A 22876-nucleotide genomic window follows, 5' to 3' on the forward strand; every position below is an offset into this window, starting at 1 on the left:
AGGTAAGTTCCTCAATATTATCTCTTGTTTACTGAATATCAATTATGTTCATTGAATATCGTCTCTGTGGTTACCTCATGCTTTGGATTGGCCGTAACGTTATCGATATTTAGAACAACAGCAGCAGTTTTCTTTTTACCAATGCTTTTAGTGTGACTTAGCCCTTGATGAGGTATGTTTTAATAACGTGATTTTGGACATAATAACTGACATTGGCTCAGACATTGAAATATTTGCGATGGCACTCTGTAAGATCGAATTTACAATTGCAAGTAAGCTTATTGCAGTGTATTTTAAACGTATACCTTGTAAAAAGCAATATTAATAATAATAATAATGAAAAAATCACTGTGACAGCCACAAACTTTTAAAGACATGATTAAAAAGTGGTTGAGACGCGCGAAATTCGCTGAGCGATTTATAGGATCCATCTACAGTGCTTTTACACTTGCGATGTGATACATGGCCATGTATTTATTTATTTATTTGTCTACACTTCCATAGAATTCATGTGACCACTCACTTTCAGCAACCGACAGACCCCATTCATTTTTTTCCTTTCAAATGATGAACTAAATCAACCAGCTCAGAATTTAATCAAAACAAAGGACAAGACTGAATACTTAACTTTTTGGTTAAATGAAGTGTTAATTCATGACACATTATAGTAATTGATAGATGTAATGATAAAATTGATAAATGTAAAGAAAATATCTGAATATGCTGCACTACATAAAACTATCGCTTGACTTTTGAAATTGTTTATAAGATTAAAATTTATTGTAAGTATAAAAATAATATATTTAATACAAAAAACAACTTTGTTGTTCCAGAAAATGTTGACTATGCAAGTATTTTGTATTAGTTAAAGGGGTCATATGATGCGATTTAAATTTTTCCTTTCTCTTTGGAGTGTTACAAGCTCTTAGTGCATAAAGAAGATCTGTAAAGTTGCAAAGACTAAAGTCTCAAATCCAAAGAGATATTCTTTATAAAAGTTCAGAGTCAGCCACACCTACCTAAAACGGCTCGTTCTAACACGCCCCCACATATCTACCTCAGTATGTGGGAAGATTTGCATAACGCCGCCCAAATGTTCACGCAAAGAAAGAAGGCGTAACTTTTAGTCTCACTGTAGTATTGTTGATGCTGCAGCCATGTCGTGAAGACGCTGTGTGCTTCGTTGTGAAAGCGAAACTACTTTGTTCGGTCTTCCAAAAGAGGACGATATCCGCTTCGTCATGCCTAGAGCTGATCTGTGCTGGTCGCTGAGGGAATACATCAACTAAATGCCTCGTTTGTAATGGGTTTTATGTTTTTGTCTCGTCGCTCCGGCCGGGACACGGCATTATGTGAGGGGCGTAACATTTCCGTCTCACGCTTGAGGTATTCGGCCAATCAGAACGCATTGGATAGTTGGCCAATCACAGCAACCCTCGCTTTTTCAGACAGATGAGCTTTGTAAAAATCGACGCGTTTCAAAAAGGCGGGGCATAGAGGAGAAACAATAATGTACAGTATGTGGAAAATAATGTGGTTTTTTTTTACTTTAAACCGCATAAACACATTTCATTACACCAAATACACAAACTAATGTTCTTTTTAGCAGCATCATATGACCCCTTTAAATATTAGTTGGCGTGCCGTGTAGGGAAACCAACTGTAGCTGGGTGTCCATCACCCTGCTTTTATGTGCATTTTGAAGTATCGCAGCAGAATCGAGAGATGGAAACGCTGAATTTCGAATAAAAATGCCTTAATTCGCAAAAAAGTTTTTACGCTTGTTTGAGGTGGTTTTTGACTTGTGCGAAAAAGGGTTAATGCGACTAATGGGAGATGGAAATGCATTTTGCGAATAAATTTCTCCAAGCGCATCAAAAAAGTCATGTGACTTTGCGCTATGGGACGGCAAATTCTGACTAACCAGCAGACCGATCTCATTCACAGCATCTGAAATGTTGTTATGGTCATTCGGAAATGCCCGAGCAAAGTCTGTCATCAAAGTATTTCTGTATAATTGCCTCCCAGAACTGTTAAACGACTGCATTCCCAAACAGCAGCATCCACCTCCGAAAGCAATGACCCGTATTCATTGTGTTTCGTCTGCTCGTTCTGAGGTGCAAGTAATTTATTATATAGGAAAAGTATTATATTCAGTAGCTTCTCCTACTTTTCTTAGTGATGTATAGTGCCAGTTTATCAGGAAGTGATGATTTTGTTCTCTTCGACTCGTTGGATGGAAACGGTGCTTGTACGCAAATGTTTTGTGCGATATTCCAATTTTGCGCATAAGTTAAATTCGCAATTTTGGATGGAAACCCGGCTAGTGTGTCATTCACAGTGCTTCTGAGCTCTTTTGCTTCTTTCATTGGTAACCCTGACCTCCCAATTGGACAGTTTTTCTTTGTGATCATGGGTAGTGTAGTTCTTCGCTGGTTATTCCGTTATTATACATGATATTTTTTTATAATTGTGAAATAGCAATCACACTGTGGCGACTGCCAGTGAAGTTCATGAGTCACCTCATGATACAGTTGTTAGCATGTGACTCGCAACCACACCGATTCCAGTGAACAGCTTTTAAAGGAATTGTTCACACCCAAGTGAAAAATGTGTCACAAACCTGCATGATTGACTTTCTTCTGGGGAATCTTTTTGTCCATACCTTGAATGTAAATTGCGGCCCAATGTTGTTTGGTCCCCAGCAGTCTTTTTTATATTTAGTAAACAATCCTTTTTAAGGCTGTGTTTGTCCAAAATGTTTGTATAGGTCAGTCTATTCTGGATTAAGTCATTATGCTAGTAATAGATTCTGAAGTTTTTGGGAATGAAGCCTAGCATAAATGTGCTATATTAGAAGTTAATGTATTTTTAACAATATAATAGTTTAAAATATTCAAGCTAGTCCCATGCAACTGACAAATCTGCAGATTCAGATCTAAGTTAATTAATCAAGGCAATGTGCTGAACTTCCTTTGAACTTTGTTGTTCCAGAAAAGAAACTGAAACTCATTCCATAAATGCTGACACATTAGAACATTTGAGAAACCAGATTCCCGAAAACATGCCCTTACAATGTAACATAAGACATGCAATAGACACTAGTCTTCACAAGTGAGTGTCAAAACAAACAGGACTACGTTACGCCGTGTCTTTGTTTCTGGCTCTGGGCGGGAAAAGAGAGCCCACGTGCAATTCTTAACGTATAATACCTGCAGAGATTGTTGTATTAGCTGAGATCATCTGTGGGTTTTAACAAAACAAATGTTAGACATTGGAGCCATGACACTAAAGTCACACTCAGAACTGCAGTGATGTAAATGAAAGGGAACAGTTCATTCTTAGGCCAGAGCTGGTATGGATAACCGGCCTTGACATGTCAGCTTTACTTGCGCTGAGGTCATTGCCATTATAAAGGCTTTGGACAAACACAAAATACAAGCACACATTTTTTTCGTATGTTGAGCAGTGAGTGGTTCTCAACTAGTTTTGTTTCAAGACCAAGACCATCAAGGACCAAAGTACCAAAATCAAAAGTAAACTGAAATGTTAGTTGATTAATTACACGATGTGGTGATTAATTAATCGCATATTAATCACACATGATATTTGGCTGAGAAATAACCTACAAAAGAAAATGTAAAGCCATTATTGTGTTACATGAGAAAAGCATGAAATATATATTACAAAAAGTAGCTTTAGAAAGAAATTTTTCTTATTCATTTTCTGTTTATTTATATATATATAAAAAAAAAAATATATTTTTTTTATTTTTAATTTTTGGGTGAACTATCCCTTTAATTAGTTCTTTATTAATATGGATTTTTCTTTTATTTGAATGTAAATAATATTCCTATAGGATGGCTTGAGGGAGAGTTAATCATGGTGTATATGGCTTTCTTCTTTCAGACGAATACAATACAGTATATTAAAACATGTCCTGGCTCTTCCGAGAATTATAATGGCTCATGGGTGGTCGAGATTTTGAAACCCAAAAAAGTGCATCCATCCACCAGGAGGAGACGAATTGTTGAATAAAGTCGTTATTTTTGTTTTCTTTGCGTACAAAAAGTATTCTCGTTGGATGGAGATTTACTGCTGATCACAGAACCGTGCTTCACTGAAAGATACGCATGACAATCGCAGCTTCTATCGAATCGCGATCTCGATTCCATTTCGATTTACCGTGCAGCCCTAACATGAGGGTGAGCAATTAATGACAGAATTTTCATTTTTGGGTGAACTAACCCTTTAACATTATTATAAGTCCGCCCAGAGTATGTAATTCCTGTATGTGTGGTTGCCTACAATTTATTTTATTTTATTTTTTGTAAATTTAGAATAAATCTTAGTAATAATAAATAACAAAAGATAATGGTGAGTCATGGTTTGTGAAAACGTTCATTTGCAGAATTGATCACACAAATTTAAGCATATGTACACTTAGTGAATGAGATGCTTTGTTTGGACACATTGGATGCCAAAAACAAAAGAAACGGAAAACGTGTTCTCAGTTTTGAAAAAGCCTATTTATTTTGCCGCTTTATGCACAAAACCAACCAAAACTCCAAGTACTTGTTCTCCAAGGGCATCACAAAACATTGCGGCAATAGCTCCTTTAAAGGGCTTGTTTGTTTGCACGACTTGCTGTCATTCAAATGACTTAACTCTAGGCCTAGTCTTACTCAATAACAGATGAATGAATCTGATAGCTGCGTCCTGGTGGTGCTTAAGTTTTCCATAAACTATCATTCTGTTTTTCTCCTCAGAAACGTGATGACTAATAGAAGCCATCACTGTAATTGAAAGCACACAGATACACACAATACTTCACATGTTGCGTTTTGAAAGCACAGTTTAATTTGTATTATGCAAAGTGGATTCATGAACAAATTTTCAGGCAAATGGCTGTTTTTTTTTTGGGATGTTTTCCTGATGACTTCATTGTTTAGTGCTCATCATGGTCTGGGTGGGTGCTAGATTTAACAGTCCACAATCATGCTGGCTAAATGATATCAACACATGGGTCTTCACAGATGATTGACACCAAGTGAAAGCCAACAGTGTGTGTCTGCTCTAACTGCCTCTCACAGAGGGATTATCTCTTCCATAGTATTAAATAGGGCTGCACGATAAATCGCATGCGATATTTAACGCGCATCTTGTCAGTAAAGCCGGATCTTTAATCAGCGCTAAATCTCTTATCACCTGTCCTGCGGGCTTTCACATGGAGCAGCATTAACTACACAGAGCCGATGGCTTTACTGACAAGATGCGCGTTAAATATCACATGCGATTTATCTTGCAGCCCTAGTATTATAAATTAACCCCCTTTCTCAGGGGTCCATAAATTTTCGGATAATTTTGGGACTCCGTTTAGGCCCTTTGATATGAATTTAGCATCCCCCAACACTGGCGATTCCAACCTTTTCTAGTTTTGCTGGTGTGACCCATTCAAGGGTGGCATTTAGCATAACCCAACATCCTTGATGTTTTTTTGCTAATGTGCCTTTGTTACGTGGCATGCACAGATTAAAGGGGTCATATGATGCTTTTTTAAAAATCATTATTTTGTGTATTTGATGTAACAGAATATGTTGACATGCTTTAAATGCCATTTCATTCCCCTAACAATAGCAATAAAGTTTTTTGTACACATTTTGACACATTTTTGTAAGCCAAAACCCAGAAATGAGACACTGATTGACAGGTAAGGCATCGGAAATTCAAATGCTAAAGGAATTACGAGTTTTGTCAGGTTATATGCGCGACGCAGAGAGAGTGAAAAAGCAGACGTGGTAATTAATATTGCTATTTAAATATAACAGGCTCATAATGTTCCTGTGGCTCAGTGGTAGAGCATTGCGTTAGCAGCGCAAAAGGTCATGGGTTCGATTCCCAGGGAACACGCATACTGGTAAAAAATGTGTAACTTGAATGCACTGTAAGTCGCTTTGGATAAAAGTGTCTGCTAGATGCATAAATTATTATTAAATTAAATTCATAACACGTAAGACAAACAGCACATGTGGAAAACGCAATTGAAAATACAATTTGCAATTCCTTTTGAAAATTGTCTGGAATATCCTTCCATAAGCCTTGCTTTTGAACTGACAAATCAGGGCTCTGCAGTGCATTTCCGACTGAAAACTATTGCGTGCTACTATGAAAAAATAGCTTGAATAGCTTTTGGAACTTAAACAAAAATTTATCTTTAATTTAGGCTATACAGTGAAATATGCACTGTTAGTTTACAGTGCTGTACCTGAAAATTACTGTTAGACACCTGAAAAATCTGAAAAGCACTGTTTATTTTATTTGTATATTTGCTTGATTTAATTTATTTGTGCTGTTGCCTGTAGTATGATTATTTGTTCTTATTTCTTTATTTTTATTTGACCATAGTCCTTTATTCCCTGAACATAGCACATATCGAACAGAAACCGTGAACCGAACCAAACCGTGAGCAATCTGAACAGTTACACTCCTAATTCTGACTCAGATTTTCATAAAAAGTGTTTTTTTTTTTTTTAAATAAAGACTGAAAGAGTTGTCGTTGAAGGTGGTGTAGTTTGTTCATAGGCTACGTTTAGGTTTTTACCTCTGGCGACTGTATTTAGGCTTCAAAATTCAAAGTTGTGTTGATTTGTGAAGATGATCATGATGAACAAAACATGTTAAAATCACTTTCGTTGGTCACAGAGCTTATTTGCTCATCAATCCAAAAGCCAATGGAAAAATCCTACTGGGTTTGACTAACTTCAAGGTTGGCCTACAAAAACACGTCATTGCTGCAGCGCTCTCTAAGCCAACGTTACCAAACCACAGCTATTACCAGCTAGCTAGATAGGGTGCTAACGTGACGGCATTGAGCGTATAATGTGCTGTTGATTCTTTTCTGGTAACAGGAAGTGGAATGACGTGACCTATCTTTGGGACTGGTGTGTTCTGCACGCCAGTGCCACCTGCATTCGGTCTACATGTAATCCCCATTCTGCATGCTTTTGTCACACTTGCATTGTTCACATTGCTGATTTGTGAGCAGTCAAACACTTTAGTGTTTAGACAAGAACATCTGCCATGTGTGGCGGCTGCCAACAAGAATGTGAAGGATCTCAGACAGTTGGATGTGCTCTGAAATTCAAGTTGATCTATGACCAGCAAGTATTAGTGCCCGGAATAAACAACGACCGCTTGTGATAAATCTACATACATAGACCTCCAAAAGAGTAAGGTGTAATCCTTTAAAGGGGTCATATGATGCTGCTAAAAAGAACATTATTTTGTGTATATCTGTTTTATGGAGAAGAATGGTTCATATTTATATAAGCTCACAATTCTTAACAATCTGCATGGAAAGAGGTCACATTTAAACCATTTATGAAGGCGAACTGTTGTGACTTCAGTCACTGAAGCATCCAACAGATTCATAAGTCTCCTGTGATGGCCAGTTAACTAATTTCTCCAGAGCATCCCATTTGTCCCATTCCAAGCATTCCCTCTTCAGCTGCTTCCCTCTCCAGGAGGCATCTATATTTGGAGGGAATTGTGAGAGAGCTCCAGTCCAGATGTTTTGCCAGGCCGACACCTGCTCTCAATACAAGTCAGCAGGGAGCAACTATCCCACATCATGCACATCCATGCACTTTTTTCTCGGAGCGGAGAGGCGCTGCAGTGTCTCGCCTCAAAGGCGCCTGTGGCCTCTTTTACTCATCCGTTACTGCAAGTGAGACCGCTTGGCTCTGATGGTTAGATGCGACCCGTTAGGTGTGTCCAACAAAGATTTGTAGACGTTTCATCTTACTTTTCATTAAGTGAGATATCCTGTTCAGAATCCCGGACGAAAGGCGAGACTTGTTGTTTCCATGTTTTTCCTCAATGAAGGCACATATTACCAAATGAATGGGCTGAATCACACTGTGTATCAAATTATACAAGCTGCCAACTGATGACGAACTTGAACTGTCCTGGCCTCTACAGAGGCATATTTGTCTATTGAGAACTGAAGAGAGAAGCAAGTATTGACACTTAGCATGCCTTTACTGTAACATCTGTTTGTCGCACAAGAACCTTGAATTTATTTTCGAGATTTCAGAATTTCAATGTCGATCTTGGTAATCTCTTTGTTTTGCACAGATCTTCTATTGGAGTAGCAATGGTTTATTAATGATGAATTTGCCTCATTCAATTCAATGCGACAATTTATATAAGAAATTATGAATGATGTACACAGAATTTGGTCTTGTTTTTTAATAAGGTCAAGACGTGTTTTTTTTAATCCTCTAATGTAGGACTGACAAAATCATAGTTCTTAATTATTTACCTTGATTATCTAATCACAGGTATTAATTTTGATGAATTTAGTTTATATTAAAATACTGTATTTTTAGTGTAAACATAACATTTACACTTATGTAGAGCGGCTACATTCTATATTCTTTATGTAGTCTTCTATACATCCAAAACAAACCAAGCAAACGTCTTTATGAATTATTACTTTATTGCTATACATCTTTACATCCACACAGTAGCAAGAGCACAAAAACTTATTTAAAATTTAAATTTTGTTTTTTTTACAAAAACCTAACGATGAAAAGCAGATTTTCATTTTGTTCTGATAACAAAAGTCCTGGAGATGTCAAATGTCTGCCACAGTGTTCATTTTGACAGCAAATTATGCTTTAGTTTTAGTCATAGTCTTTTGAGGAAAATTCCATTTAGTTTTAGTCATATTTTAGTCATCTGAATTGTTTTAGGTTTAGTCGACTAATTATAATAAGATTTGAGTCGACTAAATCTACAGTAGATTTAGTCAAATAATGGGTTTAGTTGCAGTGTAATGCATTTATAAAGCAATTTTCTCAAATTTCCAAACTCATATATTCCTGAATAAAACGCATATTAACCTGTTAATATGAATGATATTAAGGATTGAACATGCAATATAGATACAGATTTAACTGCTGTGACACATAACACATCTTACATCTTAAAATGAAATAAAACCACATATAAAAAAAGAACAACATGGTCTACTTTTCATTGAAATACCAATGGTTATATGTGACCCTGGAGCACAAAACCAGTCTTAAGTCGCTGGGGTATATTGTAGCAATAGCCAAAAATACATTGTATGGGTCAAAATTATTGATTTTTCTTTTATGTCAAAAGTCATTAGGATATTAAGTAAAGATCATGTTCCATGAAGATATTTTGTAAATTTCCTACTGTAAATATATTAAAACTTAATTTTTGATTAGTAATATGCATTGCTAAGAACTTAATTTGGACAACTTTAAAGGCGATTTTCTCAATATTTAGATTTTTTTGCACCCTCAGATTCCAGATTTTCAAGAAGTTCCAAAAATTCAAAAATTGACCATTATGACTGGTTTTGTGGTCCAGGGTCACATATAATACGAGTTCTCTATGACAACTTGCTTATAACATTCTTCATTATTTATATTAATTAAATTTAGATTAATCTTTATTAGGGCTACTAAGAGCAGTGAGTGATTTTCTCTCTTGAACATGAGCTTGCAGGAGCGGGTTTAAGTAGACTGAATGGAGAAGTCCTGTATATGTCACTAGAGAGAAGTCTGACGTTTTCATCCAGTTATGCCATTTTGATTAAACATTATGAAATCAAATAAAAAAAAGTGACATGTCCACATGCATGGATGAATTTTTATTTTATGCCGACTTTAACGTTGCACCTTGAATGCTTTAAATGGCTTTTAAAGACTGTAGTGGATATCATTCATCAGAAGCTTTAAGTTGGACTCATGGATTCAGATGTTATGCAGCTTGAATTAGGATTACACAGCATTTCATGTTGCTGATCTTTGCTTGATGACAATTGCTAATGAGAGCGACAGTGCTGAAATATCTGCAGAGGAGCTAAATTTAAAGCCTCTGTATTGAACTTGACAAAAATCATTTTGACAGAGTAAACCAAAATTACATTTTGGTACATCAGGGCAAGCCAGATCAAACCCACAATTTGGTCGGCACATTGCAAGTGTACTTTCCTGTCTCATGGCACTTATGTATTCTTGCATTACTGTGGCTGTGACAATCCACGGTACTCAAGGGGCTAATAGACTTACTTCCACGTGTCAGTGCTGTTTAACCTAAGGTGCTATTATTAAGGTAGTTAACTAAAAGCATACTGATAGTTGAGAAGTGTGTGCTGTTTGTACTGAATTGCTGCTCTGCCTCAACAGCTGTTGACCTGAAAGGAAAAAAAGTTTACTCTAATGGCCACTACAAAACCCCTTATGGCAGTGCTAAGAATACAATGGCAGGGCTCGATTATAACGATGAGTGAGGTTAGGCTTGGAAATGGAACACACACTGGGCTATTGATAATGAGTCAATTCTATTACAGTCAACATTATGGAATAGAGAAAACTGCTTATTTTAACATACCGTCTTAAATTCACAATGCTCATGCCACAAGACAATGAAAATCAGAGATTCAATGCAGTGGCCAAAGTTGCCAACTAGCCTGTATTGTTTTCTGTGTGACAGTCTGCAAAGCCAACTTTCTATGCCTGTGAACTCTGCTATATCCTTTACAAATTGCTGTAAATCCATGTTGTATCAAAATCTGAATGTTAATGAAACAATATAATTTTCTGACAATTTAAAACCCACTTTTGTTGAACTGCCTGCCCTGCATTTTTTATTTTTGCCTGATATCCAGTAAAAAAATGTTTTGAGGATTTTTACATTTCAGGATGCAGTGTGTGCTTTTGCGTTCTTACATACTTTCATAGCGTGCCTTATTGTTCATGCATAATTTAAGATATATAGTCATCCAGTCACAAAATTAAACTTCTCTAGATTTATTTCAAATAAGAGCAAAACCCAAAATAAAATATAACCAAAAACGGTAAACAAACCAGAAACATTAGTGGCACTACTAATTATTGTTACATACAGTAATGTCATTTTAGGTTCAGTAACATCACATCTTGTCTGATATATTTTTTTTGAGTGTTTCTTAAAACTTTACAGATACGCTACCAAAACAAATGGATAAAACCTTAGTGCCGCATAGAGCCATCAATATCACATGTAACGTCACAGAGAATGGAGAAATATAGTGTTCTTCCCTTCATTTCAAACAAAACAGCTTACTGATAACCATCTCAAGCAGGATGTGCTTTGATTGGTCCGTAAATTGTCTGTAATTAAGTATAAATATGAGTGTTTATTTCAAGTTAGACATACTATATTTAACAGCATATTCAGCAGAGTATAAAAAGCTGGAATTGTAATATATGTACATAAGACTCTCCATTCAACAAAAACACACAGGTGACACTTTTAATGTTTAAAAAATTATTTACAGAACAACAACTCTTACGCATGAGTATAGCATTAGCGACAAAAAAAAGTTTTTGCAAATATATATATAAAAAAAATACTTTGCACACTAGAGCATAAAGTTGTCTGCTCCAAGCTTTTGTGTGTAGTTAAAACCTAACGCCTTTAACCTAGTTGTTCTAGCCATTAAAAATCTGTTTTGTACGGAGTGCATATCATTAAGTGCAAATCATTTGCCTTTTACACATTGTGCATCTTTCTAAATATTTGTCAGATTTTGGTAGTTGTTTTGCATTTTAACAGCAGCAACAGTATTTTTGTTTTGCAGAACACACCTCTTGTCACTACTATTTTGAACCCCGAGTTTAAGATTAGTGCTATTGCTTTGTCTTAGTTGCATGTAGCAGTTTGTTCAGCAAATGTCAGAGTAGTGCATTGCATCGTTTTCATCAATCACCTGAACAGAAGCTCAGGAGCAAGTTTTTGAGCGCAGGTAGTAGGACACAGTAAATGCAGCTCCACAGACTAGTGAACGGGGCAGTGCTTTTGTACGTCACTGTTCAGGTGCAGTGTTTCTCAGGAGTCTTTTGGATTTTCAGCAGGCACTGAAGGCTTTACTACGGTCCTACTAATTGCACAGTGAGTCTCCCTGCAGTGAGAGGTGGTGCTGATGAGCCATGTAGAAGAAAACGGCTTCATGCATCTGAGATGCAGCTCTGGATCTTATCAATCCATAGCTGGGCACTCTGAGCATCTGCTGCACAGAAGTTGTACACCCGTTTAGTGGTCTTCAGCTGCAGGGACACAGAAAAAGAGAGAAGAGATTTTTGTGTACTTTTATTAAGCAAGGGTGCATTTAAGTCATCAAAAGTGACAGTAAAGACTTTCATAATGTTACAATTTCAAATAAATGCTGTTCTTATGAGGTGTCTATTCATTAAAGAATCCTGAAAAATGTATCACATATCATTAATTGATAGTTCTGGTCCTGGATGCTGATGGGTCAATGTAACAGCACGTTCACCGTGTCACTGTGGCTGCGCTCAAGTATTAACCTTATTTTACATGGCAGGTACAAGCTTTTCTAGCATAAGGATGGCACCTACTGTATGTACTTGAAAATATTAAGGACAGTTTTTCATCAGAATGATATAGGTATGCCAGCCAAGTGCTATATTGTTAGTATAGTCACGGTTGAGGGAGTACAGCAAATTCCCTTTCAAGCAAACTCGGTTTACTCCGTGGCCATATTTGCAACGCCTCCGGCAAGCTCTTTCAGGCATCCAAAGCCATATCCTATGTGCTTGAATGGCGAAATCCTTAAATCTCAAAAACTGCTTGCCATATTCACATTTAAACAACATATTTCAAACATGCAACACAATCTGACATGAACTGCCCCATAAATGTTGTTTCTTATCCTCAAATAGCATTAAAAAAAGCGTATAATTCAGGCCAGCCAATGCAATATGAGTGCACCGTCTTGGTATCTCTTATCCTCAGTCTCAGACGTCATGCCCACGGAACATTGGCTGAATGACTGATGCATAAGACACACGAAATATTAAAGATTTGGGGAGTTTTCAAAGCTTCATCTGATTGGTTGAAATTCTACAGGATTTCTGGGAGATGTGTTGTCCACCTGGAAACAAAGCTGTTGTGACGCCAAACTCCCTCCTGGAAGAAAAAAAGCTGTCTTTACAATTGCTACAATGATCACGCATCAGGCTCAACTAAACGAGGGAAAGTATGAGAAGACTCTGTGCCATTGTTGTGGTAAACCTGCACAATGTTCCTGAATTAATGATTTATTCAGAGTGGCCGTGGGTCCTTAAGTCTTAAATTCAGATTTGATGGGTCTTAAATATTTTTGGTCACATTACCGCATACATTTCTCCAGTCTGGCAGACCCAGTGAGTGTTTACAATCACTGGACCGACCGAAGATTTTTTTTCCTATTGTAGTTAGTTACTGCGTCACCAGTAACTACAGAATCCAGTCGAACACCAGCTAGCTGATCAGCCTCCTAGGCAATGTTCCCTCTAAGCTGTGCGTATGTGCTGCCGCGCACTTCTTACATTGTGACCACGCATAAGAAATAATATGCCGCGCATAGGACATGCAAAAATGTTGGGAAAGCCATTTGATTAAATTCTAGTAAATGCGAAATAATTGCAATTCTCTGGCAAACTGCTATAGAGTTGGTGTCACTATAGAACGTTAATATATATGGTCATGCAGTCACAAAATGTTTACAGTGAATATCTACAGATTTTATAGAAAGAGAATGATGTGCGCCAAATCAGTCGCTGAAGAAATCGAATATTTATAAAATGGTTGTGGACAAAACAGCTCAACACGTGAGCATTGCAACGCAAAGTCATGTGAAACAAAACGTAATCATGCTTTAATAAAGAGTGGCTTGATTAAGTGGTGGAGAGTTACTAGGGTTGGGAGAGATAAGGGGCTTAGCCCCGCCCCCACGTTCTGGATACTGAGCCTCACTGACCACATCTTTGATGCTTTATCTGAAATTAAACTCATTTATTTGTTTACATTACATGTGGATAAATGACCAACTAGAGCTGCACGATTCTGGATAAACTGAGAATGGAGAATCACAACTATTTTTTTAAATAGATACGATTCTCCCATGATTCTTAAAAATAGACAACAACAAAATAGCATGTAAATTACTAAAGGTTCTGACAAAATGCTAATCTGGCTATTTAAATATCCAAAACATAAAACGAGGGCTTTGTTTAGTGGAATAAACACGTAAGTTAAGCGCTAATCTACCACAGCCAGCAGCGCAGACTGCTTTTATCACGAGCAGATGGATTTCTAGTACTTGGAGAACACATTTAAATTGATAAAACATATTTTATTTGAGAAGTGAATGGTCCATCTTCAAAAGGATCAGGGGTTTTTGGCAAAACATCAGGGCCCCCAAAGGGCCTGGCAACACAAGACTAGGCATATCTAAAGGTCTTTGGTAAAGCACAGCCTCAGGCACTGCATTGCTTCATTAACTGGTGGAATACTTACATCAAAGAAAGCCTTTTCACTGATGTGTTTGGGGGCTCCTATAGTTGGTGTGGCAATCAGGACAGATTCCACTTCAGCCAGGTCAATATAGCCACGACAGCTTGTGTCCTCATCCGTCTCATAATACCTCAGCTATAGAGCGAGTCAAAATGCATTACAAATAAATGAATAAATTAAGATAAAGACCAAAATACAAAAATGTAATAAACCACTCACCTGATGTTTTGTTATGTCCAGAACAAACCACCTAGCTTTCCAAGCTTTAAGTAATGCCCCTCGCTTGTACAGGATTCCCTCAAATGATCTGTATAAAAGAAATGATGGCTTGTTTGCTTTGTCGATTAAGTTAGATTAAGCGGTATTAAAGGTGTTGTCAGTCATTGTTACCTGTTGTCTTCATTCTTTGTGGTAAACTGATTGTAGAGCGTGGCTGCCCTGCGATTAACCCCGTTGACTGCAGTGGGACTACTGTCCTCTCCGAGGTCGCTGTCAGGTAGGTGCAACATGGAGTGTCGCTGATAGGCCTGCAGGTTGGAGGTGGGGACCAAACCAGAGATGGACACTGACTGTTTCCGCAGCTATGAGATTAAAAGAACGAGATGAGGTCAGTATATCTGGAGAAGACACTTTGCTAATTACATAAAGTCTACAAACAAGGATCCTGCTTTGGTGCTTTTTAAGGTCTGTTTCCCATCCACAAGGCGTGCATAAGCAAAGCAGCAAACCTAACTAAATGCAAAAAAAGTGAACATTTCATCCAATGTCCCCTTTAAAGCTGCGGCTCTCATGATATTGGGGTTACTACATGTAGTGTTTCTATTAAGAACCCCCATCAATAATAAATGATTTTTGAGAGTTGGTCCATAAGAATCATTATAGATTAGTTCTGAAAATTTAATTTTAGGGGTACATTCAAATTGAAATTTACACAGAGAAGAATCCAAACCACAAGAGTAACTTTAAACTACTTATGGATTGAAGGGTCAGTGTCAATGCTAAAATGTTAATTTGGGCTTGAAATAAATATGCAATGCATACGTGTGTGATGACAAACAAGCCTAAAAAAACTCTGTACACAGTGTGCACATTTACATTATACAATTTGGAAAACGAAATGGGTAAGAAATGCCACTTGAGGCAACATTTGTGAAGCACAGCGGTACTAAAGTAGCTGGAAAGAGAAGCAGCACTCACATTGCCTTCCTGTTTGAGGTCTTCTTGGATGCTGTCTCGCACCTTCTCCAGCGTGGTGTGCCAGGGCTCAGACTGCTGTCCCAGTTCTCCCTCCAACCTCTCAATGTCCTGCAACAATACAAATCCATTTTAAGGCATTCCCTCTTACTGGTGCCTTTGATCAACCAGGAAATCTCTGGCTTCTGCTTTGACATTTTTGTCCTTCTTATTTATAGTGACCCGTCTAAATCCTGCTATTCACAGATAACATCAAACATGGATGAGGAGAGACAGATTGTCCTTTGAGAAGTTCAGAAACACTGAATATTTGAGATGGTCCTCACTGCAGAACACAAGGTCCAGGGGGCGAGGTTGGATCCAGATCCAACTCCTCCCACCTTACATATACCTAAACCCACCCATCTCCACCCCTAGATGTGGATCCAACCCCGCCCCCCGGATCTTTGTTCTGCAGTGAGGGGCTTCTGGAATATTTGAAAACCATAAAAAAGCATGGCATAAATACAAGGTGTTTCATGTTCCTTATCTGTGTGGTGCAAACAGAGAAAACTTCTAGTCACATTTCTGATTGGCTGTAATTTTAATGCATCATGCAGCATTTTCAATTTCATTGTGGGAGCTAAGGTTGCTCGTTGGTCCTGATAAGGACTTGGTGAGAAACTATTAAAGGACAAAGACATATGGACTCACAGCCAAGAGTTTGGTGATGGCATCAGGCTGGGCACGGCTGACGCTGCTGTAACATGGCCAGACGATCCTCCTCTTGGTGGTGGCGATGGTGTCTGGCTCTTCGGTGCTCTGAGAGCACACAGTGAGCATACGCCAGTCATAAGACGGGCCTGTGGACAGCGTCTCCCCTGTGTAGAACTCCCATGTCGTCAGATTGGGGATCGAAATTAGTGGTTTCAACACTGCCTAAGGGGAAAACAAAGAAATCATTATTTGTTGGATTTTTCAGTTCTGACTTTACATAAAGGCGTTGTTAGCAATATTAGTCACTCTAGAATTTCTGCCAGAATTAGCCACTGAATTAGTTGCCCTCGCTCTTTCCAAAATTGTACCCTATGAAGGTATTGTTCTACCATTACATGTTAACATGCACGCATTTTTCGTCAATCGTAATGAATCCGATCTGATTTCAGATTCTGAAAGGTCAGTTTATATGAACATTGCAATCTGACTCGCAGTCATTTTCATGTAAATTTCAAGTACTTTGATGTCTGATCTAAAAAAAAAAGCTGTCATATTATCAGAAGAGCTTGTTCAGCAAATGTTTAGTAAATATTACGTCTCCTTTACCAAACAGTTCGTAAGATGCAAAAAAAAAAACTTTTTTGTAAGACTGAAAACGTGATTGGATAATTTCAGGTCTAACATGCACTTACAGAACTTTTAGCTTAGAAGAAGCATGATGCTTGTTCTTTCCCAACCTTAGAATCACACGGTCTCAAGATTGCAACGTGTGGCCCTTTCTCCAGTGTTTGGTTGTAAAACAGAAATGGAGAAGAAAGAAGAAAAAGCCCACAGGGCCCTTTGCTCTCACTAAACTCACTAAACTTCATGCAATACGTTTTTGTTGGGCTGTGTGTGACTGTGGCTGAACTGATTCACTCATTTTGAAAGAATATCAGGAGATGACTGCCAGTGAGAAGATACCTATGATAAAAACAACATTTACTCACAGCCTGGATTTGAGGATAGGGCACTTTCCCATTCTAGCTTTGTTTTTTTACAGACCGTCACCACCTGATTCACTGCTTTATAAGGTCAAAGAGGCTGTTTTGCAATTGTGTGGAACTATTCTTCACTGTGAACGTGATCTGGCAAAAGACGTCAACATGTTTGGGACTGGTAGTCAACATAACCTTTAAGCAGAGTGCTCTAGGGTAAAGACCATTAGAGCTGTCTGGTACCTCTGCACACACCCAGATAGACTCTTTACCTCCGTCTCTGAGGGACTGTACAGGTAGTTGAAGAAGAGAGGGCTCTTGCGGTGCATTCGGCTGATACACTCCCAGATACAGATTCCTCTCTTGGACTGCTTGTCTCCTTTGTCCTCAAACAATGTGCCTTTAGTGAGGAGACACAAAGAAGCACTTGTTAATCGCACATTACTCAGAGTAATGTGATAAGGTGTGAAACAAAATATCAGAAGCCAAGTCTGATAAGACTAGCAGCACTTAAAAGTGCTTCCAAAGGTCATCAAGGCTGCTACAGGTAGGTAAAACTTTTCTGAGCAAGACTGCATGTGTCCGTTGTACTACTATACAGTCATTCAAAGCCTTGTTTATTTGAAGAACACAGCTGAAAAGCATTTGCACAATAATGTAATTATGGCAATACAAAAAGACAAATACTGTATTGTGGAGGACTGTGTGTTTCTTCTTAAAGGACGACATGAGGAGTTACACACCGTGCTCCAGGCGCTCATAGTCCGAGTCCAGAAGGAAGTTTTTGAAGCGATTGGAGATGTAGTGGTATGCCAGAAACTTCAGATAGTATTGATTAAACTCAAACTCAAGGGGGTACTGGTTATGAACCTGGAATAAGAAAGTCAATGCGTCACACTGGAGAAGCTTTCTAGCCTCATTTCACAGCCACAGTGATTCAACAAATATGAGTAGAACACCATTGAGACCGCAGTTCAAGAAAATGATTAGTAAACGCCCAGGAAATGATTAGTTAAGGGAATTTAAAATGTACAAAAATAACAGCAACAGGAGGGACATAATGTTATAATGTACAGCCAACAGGATCTAGACAGAAGAGCTTGCAACGTTCTCACACTCGAGGCCACCTGGACTTCCTGGCAAAAACAACAGCTGCCTCTAAGATGAGACACTTCTATTTTCAGATGCTTTCTCTATATCTCTGTGGTCTGTGACATTGCCGGACCTCCACTGGGTCATTCAAATGCTCTACGCCTGGATTTCATCAAATATGCCTAAAATCAGTACATGTCTGTAAACGCATGGGAGTGGTGCACATTGTCTCTGGAGGGAGAAAAACTCTTCCTGCCCTTAACTTAATGTAGCACAGACTGAACAGAAACCCAAAAATTGCAGTTTTCCACTAAACGTACTGATGTTGGGAGGTGATGGCGAAACACTCCAGCCAGGACAATGCTGGCTGTAGGTTGAAACACCATCTGTGTGTGATCATTTCAAAGGGGGTTGGAGGTAGGTTGATGTGCCGAAGGAGCAGCTCTGTCTAAATTACTTGCCCACCATGGGGATTGCAAAAGGAAAGCTAGAGCATGCATTCTGACAGCTGAGTCTTTCTCGTCCTCCTCCTGGCTGGACGCTGCAGGAATGCTGTGAGCTCATGGACGAAGCACGGTGGGAACAAGACAAGGGTGGTGTGTGAGGCAGAGATTGGGAGTTATGAAGTGATTCTGGGCAGTGTGTGAAAAAGAGAGATGGAGCAATTGGTTATTTGTTATTTAGAAGACACTTCTCCAAAATGAACATGGACAGTCCCATTTGGTGCAGCCTGGGGTTAAGGTGTCTTGCTCAAGTGCAAAATGGTCATGGGGTTCATGAGGTATTCCATCTGTGGTTTGAACCTACAGCCTTTAACCACTATGACTCCACCACCCCAGATAACAGAAAACATCAGACGATTGCTAGTTCAAGAACAAGATCTCATCATCAGTCATTATCTCGTTGAGCAAGGCAAGTAACCCCGGGCTCGTTTGGATAAAGGTGTCAGCTACATGACTGCTCATAAAGTCAACTTGCCTGATGGATACAGTCAAGAAACTGGAGGAAGATGGGAGTGAAGCCACTGCCCTGGCTGCTGGGGGTTAGGTTGCCACGTTGGCTGAATTTGTGGCCAAAAGACAGCCACTCTTTCTCCAAAAGCACCTGAAACCCCTCTAAGGTCCTGTAGAATGGATCACTGAGCACCTGCACAAGGGAAACCACCTGCAGAAACAGTAGAGAAGGAATGAAAGAGGAAGAGAGGAATATAACCATGAGTTACAAACGGGCTGCCGCTTGATAAGTGCCCAGTGCGAGTAAATGCTGGCCCTATTGGATTTGACCCTTGCTGACCCAATGCATATATCAGTCGCAACTCACACATCTCACAGCTTTTTCCTGACAAAAAAAAATTACCATCAGAACTCTGCCTATTAGTTTTCTTTTTCTCCCAGAACTCTGTGGCAACCTTTGTGCAATATTCTGTACACTAAGCTTCCAAAATGAATATGATGTCATTTCATAGAGACTGACTCATCTTGAGTGACATAATGGTCTACACTGTTTGTCCCAAGTATTTAAGGTCTGCATGAAATCAGAATTGAGCCTATTTACTTACTACTGTACATTAACAGTCTTCTGGTGAACAATTTATCCACATTAAAAAACAGTTTTCATAGTCTTTAGCCAAAATCTGAAAATTAGCTTTCACTCTGTAATGGCATTTCTTCTCTGATGATGACAGTTTGACAGCTTGGGCACAACATCCTTAACTACTCCACCAACCGTCAGTCTGCTGCGAGCTATAGATGGTGAGGGGGTGCCCTAAAATCAAGCCCCGTATTCTATTCAGTTTTCAATTTCACTCTGAGATACAATAAAAATGCAAAAGTAAAAATTTGTGAATACCACTTCAAAAAAAGTGTCAGCCAGATAATAAAATGTAAATGTTACATATAAAGCATTGCTCTAACCAAATGCAGAATTTCGACAGGACCTATTTCCAGGAGTTACAGAAATATAATTAGTAAATATCACAAAGCAATAAGCAATATCACAACACCTTCCAAAACTGAAAGCATGGCCATGTGACAACAACGTGATTCTGTTCTCTTCTAAAGAGCCAGACACATGGAGCCTATTTAGATGAATATATCAGATCAGGCCTACAGAGAGAATGGCAGAATGGTCAAGAAGCAGGGAAATGAACAGGAATGGTCTTGTTCAGACACGTGCCTGATTCTGACCACAGGCTACATTTAACAACCCCAGCTGACACTCAGAGAACACAATTCTGTTTCTCATGAACTGATCAAGTGGGCATGGAAAATATAAGCTGTGACAACAAAAATGTCTCTACTGCAATAGCATAAAATTCAAGTTTCAATTCAAAATAGACATTTTCAAATATGTTCTCCTAGCCAACTTTATTGTGCAAAGACAACTATTAGGCATTTGTAGGTTTGGGGTGGCACTACCTGCTATAAGATGTTTCTCAGGAAATCGGATATTATTATTATTATTTATTTTTTTTGAACAATGAAATTTTTGATTGAAGGTGCATTGGGAATCCTGTATGGAAACATTATGTTGGAAATTCCATTTATTGCCTGACAATGGGCAAAGACAAGGCTCTAAAACAAGCATCTAATAAGCAGAAGGAGCAGGACTGTTGAATTGTCACGCTACAGCACGTGTGTGAGATGATGCTCACCTGAGTGGTAATGTCCCAGCCATCCTCAAGACTAACTAGTACAGATGATCCACAGTCCAGCAACTCCACCACAACCAGAGCCAGCTGCAGCAGCTTGTGTAGCTGTTGAACACGCACATACAGAGTACAAAACAACACATTCTAAGTTTAGCAGTTCCTGTACATTTATTGTAATGCACACTGCTGACTAAGAGCTCTCGGAGGGTCTTGGCAAGGATCCTTACAGATAATATTGTTTTAGTGTCTGAGACACAGTGGACCATAAGGCCAAAGGGGTTTGTGAGTGCATGGGTTTTAGAGTGGTAAGCAACCTTTAATTGTTTTTCCCATCTTTGTCTTGCACAGTTTCCCATGGGTGACTAGTTTTAAGGAAAGACTTTTAAGACTTTTCAAAGTCACACAGGCCAACCTGTTTCTGGTTTTCTTAAGATATATGCCACTGTGAGTCACAAAAAGGGGAAGGTGCAGGGGTAGTTTTAATACAGAACAGGGATCTGTGTGTGTTAAGAGATCACGCTAACCTGTAGCATCCATTCGCTCTCCTCCAGAGCCTTAAGGAACGAGTCCTCTGTGTCTGAGGACATGGAACTGGGTGCACACGCCCTCAGAAGCTTCTTGAAGGAGCCCTTCACCTGTCTTGTGTCTGCAAACTCTACTGGCACCAGTTCACAGTTCAGTGCTGAGTCCAGTCTTAAGCCCTGTCATGGAAAAGGATTTGGTACAAACTTTGAATTTTGTTTTGTTTCATTTCTGGAAAAAAACCAAACATTTGGATTGTGCCTCTGGGTAAAATGTTGTATAGAAGCTTTGCTTGTTTCCAGACCTGAGTCAAATTTGTATCTCAAAAAGCTTTTATTATATTCTATTCTATCCAAGGCTATAAATTTGAGCAGACCAACTATTTTATTAATATGGATGAAATTAAATTTCCACTTCACAGACAACCACCAAAATTAAAAACAGACAGTTAATGTACTGAGTAGGACCAGCCAAATAACAGTTTACTTAACTGTCAACAATAGGGCTGATTTATTCCAACTGTTAATTTGGAATACAAATTTTACATTGAATGTTAAAGAAACACATTATCAATAAAGGTAAAAAGCAGCACAAAGTTCCTTCAGGCATCCAAATGTAATATAATTTCAGCCAGAAACAGACAAATTGTGTCAATAAATCAGGGCTTTTATAAACGGCTATTAAGAGGTCCTTATCTAGTCACAAATTTATTGTGCACTGGAGAGAACACTGTCCAAGTATTTCAGGGTGATATGAACTGGTACACTTCAACACAAATGTTTGGCCTCCTTTCCTGTAAAAGATTCATCATACAAGGTCTGCATCAAATCCTTAGCTTATTCTCTCGAAGAAGTCATAGTAAGTGTAACATCTTTACCCTGAGATGAGACTTTTCGCCAAAGATGTAGAGAGCGGCTTGATGCTTGAGGAGTTGGGCCTGGAGGTTCTCAATGCCTGTAGGGGGCGCCAGATCCTTGCCAGCCAACCGCGTGCCCACGTCGGCAGCAGCGGGATGCTGGATGAATCTGCTGCTAGAGCGCAGACTAGCCCACACACCTTTAGGAGAGGGGATACAACAGATGTGTGTAAACATCAGGTTAGGCAGGATTACAAAAATCACTTTGGAAAAACAAACCGACGTAACTAATATCAAGGACGGACAAACTCGGCAATGCTAAATGTGCTAAAAGGAGCGTTGAGTACTATACACTTATTGGTAGCTTAAAATAATCAAATTAGCCACATAAACATGTTAAACATGTAAGGGGTAGGGGATGTGAAGAACTTTAAATGATGGCTGTTCACACACACACACACACACACACACACAGCTAAATGTATTAGACAAACACCACCCAATGTAAGG

At 38.7% G+C, this 22876-nt stretch overlaps 1 protein-coding gene across 1 annotated transcript in view; it reads right to left on the bottom strand.

The window, feature by feature from the left end:
• Positions 1-10687: 10687 nt before the first annotated feature.
• The window catches only part of LOC107659112 (myotubularin-related protein 13-like), a gene marked incomplete at its 5' end in the record, with an annotated part of 78644 nt that continues 66455 nt past the window's right edge, over positions 10688-22876 (bottom strand). Inside the window, 9 exons of the mRNA XM_016447939.1 lie at positions 10688-12128; positions 14383-14514; positions 14599-14686; positions 14770-14960; positions 15577-15684; positions 16267-16491; positions 17519-17646; positions 17990-18116; positions 19317-19502. Of these exons, the coding sequence (XP_016303425.1) occupies positions 12030-12128; positions 14383-14514; positions 14599-14686; positions 14770-14960; positions 15577-15684; positions 16267-16491; positions 17519-17646; positions 17990-18116; positions 19317-19502 (1284 nt within the window). The remainder of the gene's footprint in view (positions 12129-14382; positions 14515-14598; positions 14687-14769; positions 14961-15576; positions 15685-16266; positions 16492-17518; positions 17647-17989; positions 18117-19316; positions 19503-22876) is intronic.

Source organism: Sinocyclocheilus anshuiensis, unplaced genomic scaffold, assembly GCF_001515605.1.
Source record: "Sinocyclocheilus anshuiensis isolate Anshui unplaced genomic scaffold, SAMN03320099.WGS_v1.1 scaffold87, whole genome shotgun sequence".
NCBI classification, from domain to species: Eukaryota; Metazoa; Chordata; class Actinopteri; order Cypriniformes; family Cyprinidae; genus Sinocyclocheilus; species Sinocyclocheilus anshuiensis.